General features: G+C 33.1%; 3 protein-coding genes across 3 annotated transcripts; all 3 read left to right on the forward strand.

Annotated features, from left to right (window-relative positions):
- Nucleotides 1-3352: 3352 nt before the first annotated feature.
- On the forward strand, nt 3353-4153 carry LOC110789507 (germin-like protein subfamily 1 member 1). The gene has a single exon (XM_021994186.2). It carries the CDS (start codon nt 3397-3399, stop codon nt 4057-4059), a length of 663 nt encoding a protein of 220 aa, XP_021849878.1. The 5' UTR covers nt 3353-3396; the 3' UTR covers nt 4060-4153.
- A 719-nt stretch (nt 4154-4872) lies between these two features.
- On the forward strand, nt 4873-6611 carry LOC110789513 (UDP-glycosyltransferase 79B9-like). Its single transcript, XM_021994193.2, has one exon. The coding sequence runs from the start codon at nt 5184-5186 to the stop codon at nt 6561-6563; it is 1380 nt and encodes a 459-aa protein (XP_021849885.2). The 5' UTR covers nt 4873-5183; the 3' UTR covers nt 6564-6611.
- Nucleotides 6612-9375: 2764 nt separating this feature from the next.
- On the forward strand, nt 9376-10995 carry LOC110789535 (UDP-glycosyltransferase 79B2-like). The gene has a single exon (XM_021994226.2). It carries the CDS (start codon nt 9437-9439, stop codon nt 10817-10819), a length of 1383 nt encoding a protein of 460 aa, XP_021849918.2. The 5' UTR covers nt 9376-9436; the 3' UTR covers nt 10820-10995.
- Nucleotides 10996-19702: the final 8707 nt, after the last annotated feature.

The raw sequence follows: 19702 nt of genomic DNA on the forward strand, positions 1-19702 counted from the left end.
AACAATTCCCTTGAATAAAAGAACAATCCCCTTGAACAAAATAACATTAAAGGCTCTGTTCTTTTCAGCTATGTTTTCGCGTTTTTATTTGATTCGCTGTTATTTTGCGATATATATTCTTCTGGGTTTTATGTTTTGAATTCAAACTGTGAAGAGCAGAGAGAAAATGTGAACTAGGTTTTCTTAAATGGTTTTTAGAGAGAGAAAGTAATGCAAATTCTCAAAAATCGTTGATTTTTCTCCTTCAACATCAAATTAAATTGATTCTTCTTCTTCAAATCTGAATGTTGCAGGTGATAATCAGATTTTGGGATGTAATTTTTCAATTTTGTAATAATAAATTGTATGTTTTGATGATTTTGATTTTGTAATAATCGTATTTTTGATGAATTTGACTATTTTGATGATTTTGATTTTGTAATGGTTGTGTTTTGATGAATTTGATGATTTTAATGAATCAAATTATGTAATAACACGCTGATTTCGTTGAAATTGTTGCTTTTGAAGATTTTGATTATGTAATTACGATTTTTTTTCCCCAGAAAAGAACAGTTTAACGTATTTAAAGAACATATGCTCGTATTAAAAGAACACTTTCATTATAGTAGAAAAATAGACCATTCGACTTGTTCTTTTAGTCTCTATATTTGTTCTTTTAGTCTTTTCATTTGTTCTTTTTATAATACGCTATTAAAAATAACAATTTTTTTCCTTATGCACTCTTTAACAAAAATAACAAAATAACACGTGCACAGTTCTCATTATGCACTCTTTAAGAATTTTTTCTTTCTCCTTCTCTTTTCTTCTTTGATTCTACTTCCTATTGTTTCATTTTCTATTTTTCAGCAACTATATATATAATAATTATACTTATGAATCATAACCATTAGTCATGCTAAAATTTTAGAAATACATTTTAGAGAGAGAAAGAGGAGAGGATTCATATTCTCTCAACATAAGAGAGATTTTTTGAGAGAGGAAGAGTGAGATGGTGAGGAAAGAGTAAAAAATACATTTTCTCCTTATTCTCTTTTTAAAATTCTTTCTAAATGTTTGTCGTTTGTTGAAAATGAGTGAATTAAGAAAAACACTAGTTCAATTTGGCTAGTTTTCGAAGCAATAGATATTTTTCGAGTATTGAGATCAGTTTTTGAAGATTTATTAAAAGATATTGATGCTCTTGATAAATGTTGATCAAGTGTTTAAGGTACGTTTCCTTGTTCTTTCCTCTAATGTTCTTTTCAAATTGTAATGTTTTTTTCACAACTTTACTTTTACTGTGTCATCAACATAGTTTGTTCTTTTATATCAACGTACATAGATTGTTAAAAAAGAACATCTGAACTTAACTGAACTTATCTGAACTTATTTTTCCTGAAATAAGTGAAAATAAGGTGAACAGAACATGGCCTGACTCCTAATAAAATACGGCCGGAAATGATAGTTGTGAATCATAATAAAATACGAAGGGAGTAGTAAATAACAATAATATTTCCATAAAAGTACGTAGTTAATATAGAAAGAAGTGGAAATAAGGTGAACAGAGTCTGGCAGGTACCTTGGGAAATTAGTGGCCTCATTGAGGATACATCGGCGGACCTAGCCAAGGTCGAATGTTTTAGGATCAACCATTGTTACCGGGAATCTAATCAAGCGGCGTATTTTATGGCGGCAAAAGGAACTTCTTGTAATTCTATGTCGTTGTGGTTTTCGTCTTTTGACCATTCCCTTTCCCTCATCATCCGTAAGGATGCTTTAGGTTGGCCCATTCAAAAGGTTTAACCTGGTTTTTCTTTCCTTATAAAATATATATATATATATATATATATATATATAGAAATCATGTATTTTTTAAGATAGTTAATAAAAAAAAGTGGTATAAATACCAAAATTTCCAATTTTTAGCTCGAAATTTGAAAATGACCACTTGTTAATCGAACTCCAGTGTGATATCATTCAACCTATTTCTCTTACCTTTTTAATGACCATGACTAACACTCTTTGTTTCGTAATTTCAGAGCCACTAACTCACTAAGTACTTACTTACCTCGGAGATGCAAAAAACCATTGCATCATCAAGGCCTCTGCCAAGCACGCCCTGAGATCCATAGATCAATTAAAATGTATTAACTTATTCTTTAACATAGTTACTTTTTTTTGTTTGATAGATGAGAAAAAAATATATTAAGAGACCTTACACGCGAGAAGAATTCCTAAGTAACCCACATTTACAATTGAAAGTAAGTGATTATTATTACAAGAATGAATATACATAGATTTTGTAATTAAATGTCCTACATTAGCTATCAAATCTGCATCTCTGTTTGCTTCATTGTAGTCATGCTGGATATGAACCGTAGTGAAATGACGAAGTGGAAACTTAATGTCATTGATATTCAGTCTTCCATGAACCGCAGTGAAATTATAGAGTGGAACTTCCATGGAATGTTCCAGATACCTTTAAGTGCATTGATAACCAAAAGATTGTTGCCTTCAATATGATATTATTGATCTTGAGTCAAATCACCTCTTGAAGTCCTTTATGAAGAGCCATTGCTTCTGTCATAAAAATTTGAGTGGTGTCGAGGTTGAAAGTGATTGCTAAATAGGTTTTGTTCGTACTATCTCTAATGATAATGCATGTTGCCACGACGGTTAACTTGTATGAACAGTCGAACTTGAATTCAAAGGCGCTCGGTGGAGGCAGAAACCACCTCACCATTATAGGTGGGGAGGTGGTTGGTGGAGAAGGATGAGGATGGTGGTGAGAATTGATGCTACCTCTTAGTTGTTGGTTGTCGAGAAGGAGACGAAACACCTTTCCACACACAGTTACGTAAGATTGAATTTTTGTATTAATTATACGGTTCTTATACATTTCCTTATTAATAAATGTAAAATTGCATCTCAAAGACTCAAACTTTGTACTATATGCTTATTATATTTTATCGAATGGAGAATCAATAAGTATCACATTGATATAATAACAATAAATACAACTTGATCTACTACCTTATACGGAATATAAACTCCAAGATTACATGTACACTCAAATAAATACGAGCATGTGTAGACTATTTTATTAATGAATTAGTTTTACCTTCAAATAAAAGAAAGTCTAAGTACGAGAATAAATCTATGATTTGTACAAGGATGTTTACTTCGATTACAAACTTCCCTTTCTACTATGTTTTGCCTTCCAAGTCTCTCTACTCTTTTTAATTGCTCCTTAAGCTACTCAATTTCCCTCTAATTTCTTCTTACGTCTTTTTATATTATTATTTTTAAAACATCTTCACATAACTCTCTCACTCTATATTCTAGCTTCTTATAAATATGATGTTCTCCAAAACTCAGAACAAAATAACCTCTTTCCAATTCCAAACACCTTAAACCATGAATTACAATCTTAACCTTAAACTCATTTTAATCATTCCTTTGTTATTAGGCTTGGTCCGACCCGATCCGGAACCACTTCAAGATTATTGCATTGCCGACACAACGGCCCAACACTCTCTCTTCATGAATGGGCAACCTTGCTTGAATCCGGAACTAGCAAGCCCAACCCACTTTTCAACCTCGGCTTTATCAAAACCCGGTAACACAAGCGGGAACGCCTATGGATTTAGTGTGATCCTTACCACTAACCAAAACCTCCCGGGTCACCGTACCCAAGGCCTATCCATGGCCCGAGTTGATATCGCCCCTGATGGGCTGGTCCCACCGCACGCCCACCCACGGGCGTCGGAGGTGACCACTTGCATCAAGGGGGATATCTTAGTGGGCTTTGTCGACACTACGAATACGATGTATACACAACGATTGAGGCCCGGTGAGTCATTTGTTTTCCCAAAGGGGCTGATCCATTTTCTTTACAATGTGGATCAAAGAAGCCCAGCATTGGCTATTTCTGGGCTTAGTAGTGAAAACCCAGGAACCCAAGTGGTTCCAATTGCTACGTTTACTTCTAAGCCAACTATGCCAGATATAGTGTTGGAAAAGGCTTTTAAAATTGATGGACAAGAAGTGGCTCGAATCAGAAATCACCTCAAAGGTTAATCACAATTCGTGTAATTAATTTGTATAATTAATTATCTCATGTAATTAATTACTCAATTAAATATATTTTGAGAGGTTTGATTTTTCCTTTGCTCTTAATCGTTTTTCAAAAGTAAAGAATGACTAATTTACGAATTAATGACATGTATTGTCGTGGCCCTATCTTCCTTGCATTTTGTTATACTCCATATGTCATAGGAAGACATGAATAAGGTGTAACCTCACCGTAAACAAGCTCATATATTCAATTATTCATGTGGATATAGCATTTGAGTGGAGAATATGAGGTGCACCAAGTGCATAATCAACAAAACCCTACTATTTATACTCTGTTTCATATGAATGTTGAAACCAATCACCGTTGTACGTTGACCTTTCTTAACCAAACTTAACTCTTTTTTTTTTGGTTCATTTTTAATCAACAAAACCTTATTATTTATCAAATTTGGATTCATTTTCTGCAATTTATCGTTATCGGAAAGCAAATCAAGTTGTGGATTTTCTGGCAGCTAAATGAAGCTCCTATTATGTCGTTATGGTTTTCGTCATCTGATCATTACTTCTTCTCGCTCATCATCTAAAAGAATGAGTTATGTTTTCACTCTTAAATGAGTTAACCTTGTTTTTTCCTTATATATAAAAAACAACTGAGTATGTTAGTACAACATAAGGATCCATAATGAGAAATCGCCAATACTTTTAAAACACCAAAAATCTCACAACAATTGTATGAATGAGGTGTTGGCCTAATAATTAATATTGATTGTGTATGTATGAGATCCCAAGTTCAAATCTTCCTCTTCCCATTTGCAATTTATAATATCCATGCATGTGTCTCATATGCAAATATGCAGCAAAACAACAACAACAAGAACAACAATAAAAACAAAAAAAAACAATTTGAAAAAAAAGGGTGACAAATGGATGGAGCATGCATTCATACATCTTAATTACTGCCTCCTAATTTAATTTCCAACATGCAAATAAAAGACATGCAAACCAGTAGGCCACAATACAAGCATCACAAAATACAGATACGATAATATATATACATCGATCAAGTATGTAATTAATTAACATGAACCGAAACAGATTGAGCTCTTACAGTACATTAAGCCAAAAATATGAGTGAAAGACAGTTAAAAGTATTGATGTACCCATGGTTAGCCATGGGCCATATAACTCCATATTTTCATCTTGCTAACAAACTTGCCCAAAGAGGCCATATGGTCACAATCTTGATCCCTAACAAAGCCAAGTTTTTGGTTCAATCTTCAAACCACCATCCATCAAATATAACCCTCCATACAATCACCATCCCTCATGTTCATCCACTCCCTCCGGGGACGGAAACCGCCTCGGACATTCCCTTCCACCTTCAAACCCACCTCGCCACCGCTCAAGATCTCACCCGTCCTCAATTTGAGTCTATCCTTGATACATTCCAACCTCACCTTGTCTTTTATGACTTCACCTACTGGGTCCCGGAGGCAGTATCTGCCTCCGGGTCTCAGGCCAAATGTGTGGCTTACTATATAGTCTCTGCCGCGGCCTTAGCCTTTAGGATGGTCCCATTTCGGGACCCACCAAAGGGTAAGGCCGCGGTCAATGATGATGACCCGTGCGTAGCTTGTGCTCCGCCTGGGTATCCATCGACCACGATTATCCTCAAGCCAAAGAGAATGCTAGGTTTGTACGTACCATTCGGCGAAGGGGTTACATTCTACCAACGGATCACCACCTCGCTCAAGTGTAGCGACGCCATTGCTATGAAGACATGCCGAGAGATAGAAGGCAAGTATTGTGACTACTTGTCAAGCCAGTATAATAAGCCCGTCCTACTCTCGGGCCTAGACCTTCCCAAGCCCGATGAGTTGGAGCTGAAGGCCTGTTGGGCCGAGTGGCTGAACAAATTTCACCCTGGGTCGGTTATATTCTGCGCCTTCGGGAGTCAAGTCATGCTTGACTTGTCTCAATTCCAAGAGCTATTACTCGGGTTTGAAATGACAAAACTACCCTTCTTAGTCGCATTCAAGCCCCCCACGGGGTGCGCAACCGTAGAGGAAGCGTTCCCCGAGGGGTTTGTGGATAGAGTCAGGGAGTTCGGGTTAGTGACGGGTGAGTGGGTTCAACAACCTCAAATACTCGCGCACCCGTCGGTCGGGTGCTTCGTGAGCCATTGTGGATCCGGTAGTATATGGGAGTCTATGTTGAGTAAAAACCAGATGGTGTTGATACCACAGTTGCAAGATCAAGTTTTGTTTACTAAAATATTTACAAAGGAGTTGAAAGTGGCTGTTGAGGTACAAAGAGGAGAGGATGAGTTGTGGGTGTCAAAGGAGAGTTTGTGTAAAGCTGTCAAATCTGTGATGGATGATAATTCTGAAATTGGTGGTTTGGTCAAGAAGAATCATGAATTTTGGAGGCACAAATTAGTCCAACCTCAGTTTATGAGTGGTTATATTGATCATTTCATCAAGGATTTGCATGCACTTGTTAATTAAGAGGAATTTTGAGATGTTATATATACTGGCTCGGTCTAGCTAGGCCCAATATGAGGTTTAATTTGACATTTTTATTATGTCACAAAGTCATCTTCTTATTAAGGCTATAATGGCAACGGGTAGGATCTGGAGCGGATCCTCTAGGATTAAGATCCAGATCCGTATCCGTTTTTTAGGCAAGGATTCAGATCCTATCCGGATCCGCTGGGTAATGAAATTGAGGATCCAGATCCTATAGATCCTAACTTATTTTTTTATCAAACGACCCTAATTTTCATTTTAACCTTAAAACATAATCTAATAACTTCAATAACAACGCTATTTGTCCATACAAGCATTCACTAAAATTAAATTTTACAAATCAAACATAAATAATATTAAAAGTTCAACAAACTTCAATAATGCTACAATTCTTAAGTCTTTATTTTTATATTTTAATTTTTTTTTTATAAAAACGGGTAAACGGGTCCGGATCCGTGTAATGACTTAGGACCCGATCCAGATCCGTTTTTAAAACCAAGGATCCAAATCCTACCCGGATCCATCGGGTCCAAAAATTGAGGATCCAGATCCATTGAAAACGGATTGGGATCCACGGATCCGGGTCGGGTCCATTACCCACTGCCATCCCTAGCTATCACTGATTCACTAGTGTATGGCTGTTTCTTAGCTTGTAATGTAATAAATGACGGGAAAATTAAACTTTGTGTAATTTGACTAGGAGAGTAACATAACAATGTCCATAGCTAAGCAATCTAAGATTCTAATCCCAAACATGTACATCTAATCCCCACGCATGGTGTTACTAAGGCCAGATTATTTCTTTTTAAGTAAAAGGCCCTATTGGGCCAAAACCAATCCTAGGCTATCCTGGCATGGATATAGCAACTAGACATTTTGAGAGCAAGGGAAGATAATGAATTCTCCTCCCCCTGATAGTGGGAATTGAACCTCCAACTAAGAAAGGTGAATATCTTTTTATTAGGTCAAATTTTACTTGATAAATCATTTTTCAAAATAGGTTCAGTTGTGAAAGAACTAAAACATGATTTGTCCAGATTAAGTATTAGACTTATGTTAAGGCAGGATCTGACTTGAGTATCATCCCCAATACTTTAGCCACTTAAAATTGTTGTCTTTCATAATATTAACTTATTTAATGACTAATAAGTTAGGATAAGTGATAGTAATCCGTATTAATATGTTCATAATAGTATAATATAGTTAAATTTAGGAAAAATAAGAACACGTCTATACATAGTATTTAGAAAAGGATAATCATAGATAGTTAGATGACACGTGTCACACCCATTTTTCTCCCATAAATTTATTTTTTGTTTTTTAATTTTTCTTTTTGTTGTTTGTTATACGAAGCACTCCGTATTTTACATCTTCAACACTACTTTATCTTCCTCATTCAACACTAATTTTAACATCATTTAATTCATATATTCATTCAACATCTTCTAATCCATCTCTCTCTTTAACGCTCAATTTTAATTCACCATCTAATTTATATATTTTTCTTAACTTTCAAATTAATTTCATCTATATATAATAAAATCATATATTCCCACTAAAATCACAAACCATCAATAGAATTAGCAGTTTAAAAGACGGATTAACAACACTATATAATTAACCCGTTCATTAAACGGGTCAAAAGCTAGTAAATATCAAAACCCACGTCGGATATATAGTTAAAATCCATAAAAACAAAAGTAAATTAGCAATGGTGACATCTTAGCTTGCATTACATTGCGTGGCAAGGAGAGAGCCATAGAAGTTCGATCATGACCCGCAATATGCACATTAATTTAGTCGCCCCACCTCTAAATACTTTGAGCAAAATTATTAATCGGAACAAATATTACATACTAAGTTAAAAAAAATGGTTAACTGACTTAAGTTGTATTCTATTCACCTGATTTTAATTAACTTAGTTTTCTAAATTCATATTACTCCATATTTAAAGTTATGATATTTATTCTTCTTAAAAAAGTAAAAATAAAGCGAATAGAACAAAGTCTTAACTAGCTATGTTCGACATAAGGAAAAGGAAAACATCTTAATTATTTTACCACAAATTCTTATTTACAAGGGGTGTACAATAAATATTGTACACCATTGTAAAAGTTAACCCAAAATGTTTAAAAGTTAAGCTTATATATGTAAAAGTTATCTATTTTTTAGTAATAAATTTTTTCGTTTTAGTAAAAGTTATTTCTTCAAAATAACTAATAACGTATAATATTAATCATTTAACCCTTTAAAATGCTTATCTATCAACTTTTTATTTACTAATATAAAAGTTATTCAAAATTAGGTTAAAGTTACAAAAAAAATGGGTAAAAATTATATTGGTGTACAATAAATTTATTGTACACCTTGTGCGCGCAAGACCTTTTGTTATTTTACTGGTTAAGGCCTTTGGGGGCTCAAATGTTCACTTCATTAGTTAATTACTCCAATCCTTTCGGCCAGATTCTAGTTTGTCCTTTAACACCTCATAATTAAACATATACTTCGTATACGACACAATTTGTAACATGAGATACATATTAATAGGAAGTCTTCAACAGCAAAATAAAACCATATTAATAGGAGTATTAGTACGTACGTTAATTAATCCCTCCATTCACAGATCGTTTTATCTTGAAAAGAGGTTTTTGTTTACCTATTCACAAGAGGTTAGTTGTAGATTGTAATTGATGGTCCTACACTCCAAATGAATTCATAATTCTTACCAAGAAAAGTACAGTTACTGCTACTACTTATTACAGAGTGGTAGGTAGGAGGTATATATGTAATATGGATCGAGTACCATGGATTGAAACAGAGGCATTTCTTTCATTTTTTAAAAAAAATTAAAAATGAGTGAGAAACAGTTAAGAGTAGTGATGTATCCATGGTTTGCCATAGGGCATGCAACACCATTTCTTCACCTTGCTAACAAACTTGCTGAAAAAGGCCACATTGTCACTCTTTTACTCCCTAACAAAGCCAAGCTTTTGTTACAATCTTCAAATCTCTATCCAACCCTTTTAAACGTTCAAACCATCGTCGTCCCCCACGTCGATCCACTCCCACCGGGCACGGAAACTCTTTCCGATATCCCCTCCAACCTCGAAACTCACCTCGCCACCGCTTTAGACCTTTTTCGTCCTGATTTTGAGTCTATCCTTAATAAACTCCAACCTAACCTCGTGATCTACGACTTTGCCTATTGGGTCCCAGAGGCCGTGTTGGCCTCTGGGTCCAAGGCCAAATGTGTGGTCTATTGTGTAACCTATGCCTCAATCCTGGCCTTAGAAATGGTCCCATTTCGGGACCCACCTAAGGACAGGCCCGTGGTCGCAGAGGATCCATGTGTTGCATGTAGTACTCCCCCCGGCTACCCTTCGAACATGGTCATGCCGTTTGAGGACAAGAATAGGATCTTCTTGCACTCACCATATGGAGAGGGGGTCACCTTTCACCACCGTGTCTCCACCGCAATCAAGTGTTCCGACGCTATTGCGATCAAGACATCTAGAGAGATAGAAGGCAAGTATTGCGACTACTTATCTAGCCAGTACAACAACAAGCCCGTCCTTACGGTCCTAGACATGCCCGAACCTAAGGAAGTAGCCCTAGAAGCCCGTTGGGCCGAGTGGTTGGACAAGTTCACAAAAGCGTCGGTCATATTTTGTGCCTTCGGGAGTCAAGTCATTCTTGAGGTGGCCCAATTTCAAGAAATCCTCCTCGGGTTTGAAATGACAAATTTACCCTTCTTAGTCGCGTTCAAGCCCCCCACAGGGTGCGCAACCGTAGAGGAAGCGTTTCCCAAGGGGTTTGTTAATAGAGTTGGGGAGCGAGGGGTGGTGACTGGTGAGTGGGTTCAACAACCTCAAATACTGGCGCACCCGTCGGTCGGGTGCTTCGTGAGCCATTGTGGGTCCGGTAGTATATGGGAGTCAATGTTGAGTAAGAATCAGATAGTGTTGATCCCACAATTACCGGATCAAAAGTTATTTAGTAAAATAATAGCTGAGGAAGTACAAGTTGGTGTACAAGTGGAAAGAGGTGAAGATGGATCGTGGGTTTCAAAAGAGAGTTTGTGTAATGCCGTTAAATCTGTTATGGATGAGGAAAGTGTGGTTGGTAAATTGGTCAAGAAAAACCATCAAATTTGGAGGCAGAAATTAGTAGATCCGGGATATATGCGTGATAATATTGATGGTTTCATCAAGAATTTGCAAGCCCTTGTCGGTTGAATTTTATTTTAATTTTTAATTGTTAGCTCTCATTAATAGAATTCAGCAATCTATATCTTTAAGGATAATCTTGTTTTTTTTTTCTTTTTTTTCTTTTATGAGAATAAGGGATAATACTGTTAATTGTACCTTATTATGGCTATTTTAAGTTGATGAATAAAAACAAGATTTGTTTATTAGCAATTCCTAAATACTACAACGTACTCCCTCCGTCCCGGAATACTCGATCCGGTTTGACCGGCACAGAGTTTAAGGGACTTGAATTGAATTATTTAATTTAATAGGTAGTAGTTGATAGTGGGGTATTATTTTAATGTAGTTAGTGATGTGTAAAGGGGTTGGGTTGGGGGAGAGTAGGGGTTGAATTTTTAATTATTTTTTGTATGGAGTAGGGGGTAGGTGGTTTAATAGGGGTGGAGTGAGAAATAATATAATATTGTTAGAATATTTCCATTTTTAGAAACAGGTCAAGTATTAAGGGACGGCCCGATAAGGAAAACAGGTCAAGTATTCCGGGACGGAGGAAGTAGTGCACAACAGGGGCGGACCCGGAAATTTATATATGAGGGTCCAAAAAAAATTGTATTGGTTTTTTCCTTTTAGTGAGTTAAAGTTGAAAGGTAAATAATAAATATTATAAACGTCGTAATAAAATACGTGAATAATTTAATAACTTTAATTTTGGATTTTCATAACAATAGTCCAAATTATAACAATAACTTGGCGCGATTCAATTTAAAACGGAAAACCAACTTTTCATACGGAAAACCAGTACTTTATTACAATAGTTGTTTCTGAACAAATAGCACATACAAACACTAATAAAAAGAAAAAGGAACATCATTTTCAACGCTTGTGGGGCATTATAGATCTATACACGAAGTAATTATATTAAATAGATCTCTAAAAACATCAGGGTAACATGCAACTATATGTCTATAAAAATGAATTATAAATATTCATTACTAGAATTAATATTTTATGGAAATTATAAAATATGTTTGAAGAAAAAATAAACTACACTTTTTTGTGTTTTTGTAAATCAAATTTAGTTATGGATCGTTTTAGAAATAAAAAATAAAAAGTGATAAGAAAAGATGACTTACAGAGGGAAAAGGAAAAAAACAAAAAATACATGAAGAATTTAGAGGAACAACAAACGACAAGTAAAAAATAAAATAAAATTTTTAAAAAACCTTATAATGTCTCTTACAAGAATTCGAACCTAAGTGGCCTAGGTAAAAATTTAGACTAACAACCATCATGCCAAAGGTGTTTCATTAAGATTATTGTAAGTTAATTATATATATTTTAATTAATTTAGGTGCAATTAATTACTTCAAAATCAGTTTAGCAACTTTTTTTTGAAAATAATGGGGGTCCCTTTGGAACCCTCCAGGGCTTAATAGGTCCGCCCATGGTACGTAGTATCGTAAGATAATCTCTATTACATAAGGGAAGAAGGAAGGGGGAAGGGGCATTTCGGTAATCCCACTTTTGATGTCCCCCATGTAAAAGACTAACATGTCTCTATTAACCATAAATTATATTAACAATAAGTATTAACTACAATAAAAAGAAAAAGAAAAAGAAAATCAATCTATAGCCACAATAAATAACGTCATAAAGGAAAAAGTCAGAAATAAATAAGGAAAACTACAAAAAAATAAAAATAAAAATAATCACAGTAATGATTACGTAGGCCCAATCACAAATTACTCTACTAATGAAACAACAAGTAACAACTGGTAAAAAGTCAAAATTTAAAAGAGAATTTTTTTGTACCAAATACTTAAATATAACTAACTTAACCCACCAAAATCGGGGCCATAAATTGAAAAGGAATTTTATTTTACCAAATAATTAATTACAACCAACTAACCCACCAACACAGAAATTTTAAAAGAAACAAAAATAAAAAGTCAAAAAGTCAATCAAGAACCCCTTAATTTTCTCCTCCATAATGTATGTTTGTTAATGTTAAACTAGTTTTTGGCCCGTTCGACGAACGGGCTGGTTATATGTTGGTCGGGTAATGGAATTTAGAAGTTATGTTGTTCTTAAGTAGGTGTTAGAAGATGTTTAAACCAAATGACAATAATTAAAACTTTAACATATCAAGTCTTGTCTTTTTAATCATTACATTTTTTTTGCTTATGTTCATCTTCCCCGAAAAAATAGATCCGCTTTAAATCACTTATTACCACCAATAACATATCATTTGTACAAAGACCAAACAAATTTGCAACTGCTACAGTTTACGACTATACTCATGTAATCCAATTAAGGGAAAGACTTAACAAAGTCTAACTATTGAACTATACAGACAAAACTTTTCTTATAAAAGAACTAAAACTAATTGTAAGTTCCCCTAACAACAAAAATATACATATAAAACCCACCTAAAAGTCTCAAAATGTCAATGACGATTTACCCACCTTTAATCATTTGCATGGAAACCATACATTATGAGATTATCCTTCTCTGCAAAATGAATTGCAACTAATTAAGCACGAAAAATAAACAACATACTTCCAATGTGCTTAAGAAAAATCAAGAACAACGTGCTTAGAGAGAAGATAGGGGGAGGGGGGGAGGTGGTATTACGGCTTGAATTGCATGCATGAAAATAAACAATAGAAATGTTGAATTAAAGCACCCTATAATCTCCTACCGTTTCAAAATGGATCAGTCAAAAAGTCTATTAGTGAGGTTAAATTTTGAATTAATGCTACAGGAGAAGGGGAGAAGATTCGGGGATTGAATTAAATTGACATTGAAAATAATTAAGCTTGGAGAGTTAATGGGAAGGTGAAGAATGGGGAAGATGAAGTAGGGGACAATAGTTTAGGCATCAAGTTGAGTATCGATCCTAATTTTTGGTAGTCCCTCCGTCCCGTTTTTGTAGTCCTGATTCTATTGTAAGCGTCCCAAAATTATAATCATGTTTCTATTTCGGCCATTGAGTTTTCCACTTTCTCGTGTACTATATTAATTAAAAATGCACTGAAAACCCAACACAACTTCTCCATGTACTATATTCCTTTATCCATGTATTATATTTCACTTTCTCATAAAAATCAATTATCAATGTACTATATTCTAAATTTCCGTGTACTATATTACACATCTCTTAAAACCCGTGTTTTTAGTCAAGTAATATTATAAATATGGGATGGATGCAGTACAATTCTAGTAAATTAAAGAGACGGGGATTAGTAGTATACTATATAATAACTAATGACGGTAAAGTAGAATAATGAATGACCATTATTTTTTTTATAACAAAAAGTAAATAGAAAGATTAATAAGATTGAGACATGTGTCATCAAAATAGTATTGCTTATGTGTCATTGAAATGGTGATGGTTATGCTATTTAAATACTAGGTATTGATTGTTAATAACTTGGGAAAAGATGACAAAATCATTTATTTCTCTCCATTTTAATTCATAACCCCTTAATTCTCTCCATTTTAATTCATAAAAAAAAAAAAAAAAAAAAAAAAAACAACTACTATGATGCAGTCCAAATGGTGGAATGACGCTCAATGCTGCAGTTTAAATAATCCACTCAACGGCAATCTTTCCCTGCTCGCTATCAAAACTTAATTTCCGAAATCATTTTTTTCAATTTCTCTAAGAAAAAATTCAATCAATTTTCGAAATCATTTTATCCACTTTCTCTAAGACACACACTATTTATATGTTAAATTTTCTTTACTTTAGTACTACAACTTAGATTTGTCGTCGTATAATATGTGTATTACATTGTTTAACTATGTAAATGCTAGAGACTACTCTCTTTGTCCCTTAATACTCGCACCGTTTTGACTTTTCGTACTATTCACATAATTCACTTTGACCCTACGTTATTTCTAATATATGAAAACAAATGTTAGTATATAATATATTGTTGGCTTCATCTTAATATATATTTTCAAAATATTAATATTTTTACAAGTTTTTATAATATGTAGTTAAAGATATTGGTGGTCAAAGTTGTGCATTGGCAAGCGTGTCAAGTAGAAACGGTGCGAGTATTAAGGGACGGAGGGAGTATATCTATTTTTTCTTCATATGAACTTTTTGAACAGTTTTTCTAGCATTAGTTGCCATAACGCGATTTTTAGTTTTTATATAACCTCGCACGCATAGCGTGCATATAAGACTAGTTCCTAAATACTACATAAGATATGTACGGAAAAAATATATCACATTGTTATATTTTCTATACATTTAATATATCCTTTTATATATATATATATATATATATATATATATATATATATATATATATATATATATATATATATATATATATATATATATATATATATATATATATATATATATATATATATATATATATATATATATATATAACATACATTTAATATATCCTTAATCAACGCTCAGATTGTGCAGGGGTGTGCATGGTGCTCTTGGTGCACCTGTTCCAAAACGCACATAAATAACAATAAAACGCAACAAAAATAAAAACCGCAAAAAAAAAGAACATTAACAAAAGAACATTAACAAAAAGAACATTAACAAAAAGAACACTAACAAAAAGAACACTAATATTGACAAATCAGACAAAAAGTACAAATATAAAAGGCAGTTATATTTTTTCTTGTTCTTTTAAGTTCTAAAAATGTTCTTTTCCAACCAATTTACAGTATGTTCTAATTAAAAAATAAAACGACGAACCTTTGATGAACTTTAAAACCAGATTTATAATTTTTCTTGTTCTTTTAAGTTCTGGAAATTTTCTTTTCCAACCAATGTATGTTCTAATTAAAAAATAAAACGACGAACCTTTGATGAACTTTAAAACCAGATCTATATTTTTTCTTGTTCTTTTAAGTTCTGGAAATGTTCTTTTTCAACCAATTTATGTTCTAATTCCGTTATTTTATTTATCAAAAGATATCTGAAAACAACACTGTAAATATGTAAAAAGAACAATTGCTGATTCTAAAAAAGAACACACTGTTTTGATGCCACAAAAATAGAAAGTTATAAGAAAAGAACATTAAAATTTAAAAAGAACATAGAATTAAGAACGAGAAAATTTACCTTAATCACCCGATGCACCTTCATCAACAGCATAAACCTCTTTGAATGAATAAAAAAAATTCAAAAAATAGCGAAATTGAAATAGTGTTTCGCTTAATAAACTAGTTTTTTGTAAACGTAATTCAATTAAAATCACATTTCAGAGAAAGAAGGAGGAGAAAATTTGTTTTGAACTTTCTCTCTCATAAAATCTCTCTTTTGTTGGGAGAAACTAAAAGCTCTCCTCTTTCTCTCTCAAGAATGTGTTTCTAAAATGAGAAGTTATGAATCCAATAGGAGAAATATTATATATATAGAAAATGAAAAATAAAATAAAAAACAAAAACAAAAGAGGGGGAAGGAGAAGAAATACAAGCCATGTTCATGATAAGAACGGTGCACTTGTTTTTTTTTTTTTTTTTGGGTTTTGTTGTTCTGTTCTTTTATGTTTATTAGATATAAATCTTAATGTTCTTTTATTTTTGTTCTTTTTTCAAAAAGTACAGTATTGAAGAGCAAAGGAAGCTTTTACTTGACCAGCAACAAATGATGTTAAATCTTCAAAAACAGCTGAAAGAACAAGAAGAGAGGCTGAATAAACAGAGCAATTCCTCAAAAGAACAAAAAGAGGATGAACCTAAAAGAACATTATAAATAAAGAAAAAGAATATTATAAATACAGAAAAGAACATATCATGTAGAACACTTATTTTAACCATGTAAAACAACATTACCAATAAAAAAACGAACAACAATAGAGCATAAAAGAACATAATAAAGTAAAGAAAAAGAACATTAAAAATAGCAGAAAAGAACATATCACGTAGAACACTTATTTTAACCATGTGAAAAAAGAACAACAAAAAAGATAAAAGAACAACAAAAATGGTAAAAGAACAATTTGATCTGAAGTGTGTAATATCAAAAGAACAACAAGCTAAAGCAAAAAAGAACATGTTCAATAATTATTTTCCGTATTATTACAATCTCTTAATACATATATGAGAACCAATATATAAAAGAACAAAAGATAAGACTAAAAGAACATATAAAATCGAAAAAAGAACAGAAATCAAAATCATCAGAAATATATAATCAAGATACATTAATCATCAAAATTATCAAAATATAGAATCAAAATACATTAATCAAGGTTATTGAGAAATGCAGAAATCGAAATGATCCAAAAAATCAAAATAAATTGAAATTATGAAAATAATGAACATGGAAATCAAAATCATCATAAATAAGTAATTCGTTTTAAAAAATTGAAAAATTACCTTCACAAATCGGATTATCAGCAGAGGAATTCAAATTTGAAGAAGAAGAATCAATAGAATTTGATATTGAAGTAGAAAAATCAACCAAAATCTGAGAATTTTCTATTACTTTCTCTCTCCTCTTCACAGTTTCTCTCTCCTTTCCATAATTTTTCTCTCTCCTCTTCACAAATTCTGATTCGAAAATTATAAAAAAGAAGGTATATATACCAGAAAAATGGAGTGAAAAACAAAAGAACGAAAAAAAAGGGACAGAGCAGTCATTGTTCTTTTTTTAACAAAAGAACAACGTTTATTCTTTTTCTTATCAAAAAAACAACGTTTGTTCTTTTTTTCTCCGGATTCAACAAGATATCCGCGTTTTATATTTATTGCATGTCGTTTGGACACCAGTGCACCAAGAGCACTGTGCACACCCCTGCACCATCATATTTGCTATCCTTAATACCTACCTTGTTAACTTGTGCAAGCAGTATTACTTCCGTCATCTTTTATTTGATCCATGTCATATGCATATGATTTTAGGAGAGTGAGAAAAAGTTCAAGTGTCGAACCGATGCGCTAAAACATTATTATATGGTTGTTCTGGGCCTTTTGGTGGAGAATTAAGTTGCAATAATATAATTTCGGCCCGAACTTTCCAAGAAAAATTACCTAGCCTTTTTGTCCAATAGAGATTCGAAACAGCCATATGTCATTGTCACCCACCTTATAAATATTTCGTATGGTATGATTGTTAAGTAAATGTCATAATAATCTCATATGGAGTACTAGACTAATATTGATAATGGATTATACGGAGTATGTAATATGGGCTTGGCTTATCATAATAAGGATACTCTTCATTAGAATAAAGAATGTTCGGATACCCAATTAGAAAATAGTGTTTCCTGCCATTGGTTCAAAAGCGAACATCCCAAGGCCCAACTTAGGATTGGCCAGTGGGCCATGTCCAAGCTTATCCGGCACCCACAATAGATTATGGAGCATGGGTCATACGTGGACATCATTTTTGGGAATGGTATGAAAGTTATCACTCGGCCCGCATGCTATACCCACTCAAATTTATGAAAATATTAGATTAGATCTTGTACACGCACAGATTTCTAAAATTATTATTTGACCATCCTTTTATAAATACTGATATATTTTTCCTCATACCAATTGACTGTTGGTTCAGTTGTGATTGAGGCTGAACTTGGTAGGGAGGACCTGTGTTCGATCCCCCGCAACAACAATTGGGAGGGGAATGGAACCTATCCACTCAGAACTCGCCCCGAATCCGGATTAGCTCTAAGGGTGAACCGGATGGTACACCAAAAAAAATATATTTTTCCTCATAAATCAAATACATAATTAATAAATCTCGAACATACTCATTTAATCATTTAATATGCGAAATTTCTCTTACTACGTATTACTACTACATATTTTATACGTTTTATACGTTAGTTTGACCAAAATATCAAGTGCATAAATTCTCCATTTAATATACCTATTTGACTAAAATATTAGCAAATTCATTTTAAGCAAATTATTATTACGTGGTATCTATTAATTGTCATATTCAATATTTTTTATATATTTTTTTCATGCATAAACCATTTATAAAAAATGATAGAAAATAAAAAAATAAAGTAGATAAACTTTTAGGAAAACGTTTTGGGCGGGAAAATTTTGCACCAGAAAGGGACATGTGTCATTCCTGTTGTCTGTTTTTTTAGTGTAATAGATCCAAAAACCATTGTCGCAACTTGAAACAGCGCAATAAGGTTTACTCTTGTAATCGATCGTATAATTCGATTTTAGAAAATAGAATTATACTCCATAATAAGGTTTATTATCGTAATAATTCAATGTAGCATAACTATCATCTCTATCGTCTCCCACCCCTTAATTTAAATAGAAAGGAATACTGTTTTCAATAGAAAGGAAAAAAATCTTTTTCACAAAAAAGAAATGTCATGTTTTTTTTTATGTGCTCGCATATATTTGTTTTTCTCTCCTCCAGCTATCATCTCCTTGCACTTTATTTCCTTTAATTTTGTCCACTAATTGTTCTTGTAAGGAAATACAGCAAACAATTAAAAATTCTCTTAAAACATACTCCCTCCGTCCCGAAATACTCGCTACGGTTTGACTTTTTACACTATTCACATAATTCACTTTGACCCCATTTTATTTATAGTATATGAAAACAAGAGTTAGCATATAATATATTGTTGGCTTCATCTTAATATATATTTTCAAAATATTAATATTTTATAAGTTTTTATGATATATAGTAAAAGATATTAATAGTCAAAGTTGTGCATTGGCAAACGTGTACAGTCAAAACGTTGCGAGTATTCCGGACAGAGGGAGTACTTCTTTCCATAAAAAATACGAAGTACATCATTTTCTGTCGAAACAAATGGAGTCTTGGCAAAGTTCGCTAGGCTAGCTAGTGAATACGTAAGAATGGATACTTACTACAATTTGAAGAACAATGTGGCATGTGACTATACGCAAAGCAAGGAATTAAATACTTTGGTACATTTCTTG

The sequence above is a fragment of the Spinacia oleracea genome, chromosome 1 (assembly GCF_020520425.1).
Source record: "Spinacia oleracea cultivar Varoflay chromosome 1, BTI_SOV_V1, whole genome shotgun sequence".
Classification (NCBI taxonomy): Eukaryota; Viridiplantae; Streptophyta; class Magnoliopsida; order Caryophyllales; family Amaranthaceae; genus Spinacia; species Spinacia oleracea.

Bases quoted from the DNA above. Each gene is read 5' to 3' on its own strand.
- LOC110789507 (XM_021994186.2), top strand. From the start codon at position 3,397: ATGAATTACAATCTTAACCTTAAACTCATTTTAATCATTCCTTTGTTA.
- LOC110789535 (XM_021994226.2), top strand. From the start codon at position 9,437: ATGAGTGAGAAACAGTTAAGAGTAGTGATGTATCCATGGTTTGCCATA.
- LOC110789513 (XM_021994193.2), top strand. From the start codon at position 5,184: ATGAGTGAAAGACAGTTAAAAGTATTGATGTACCCATGGTTAGCCATG.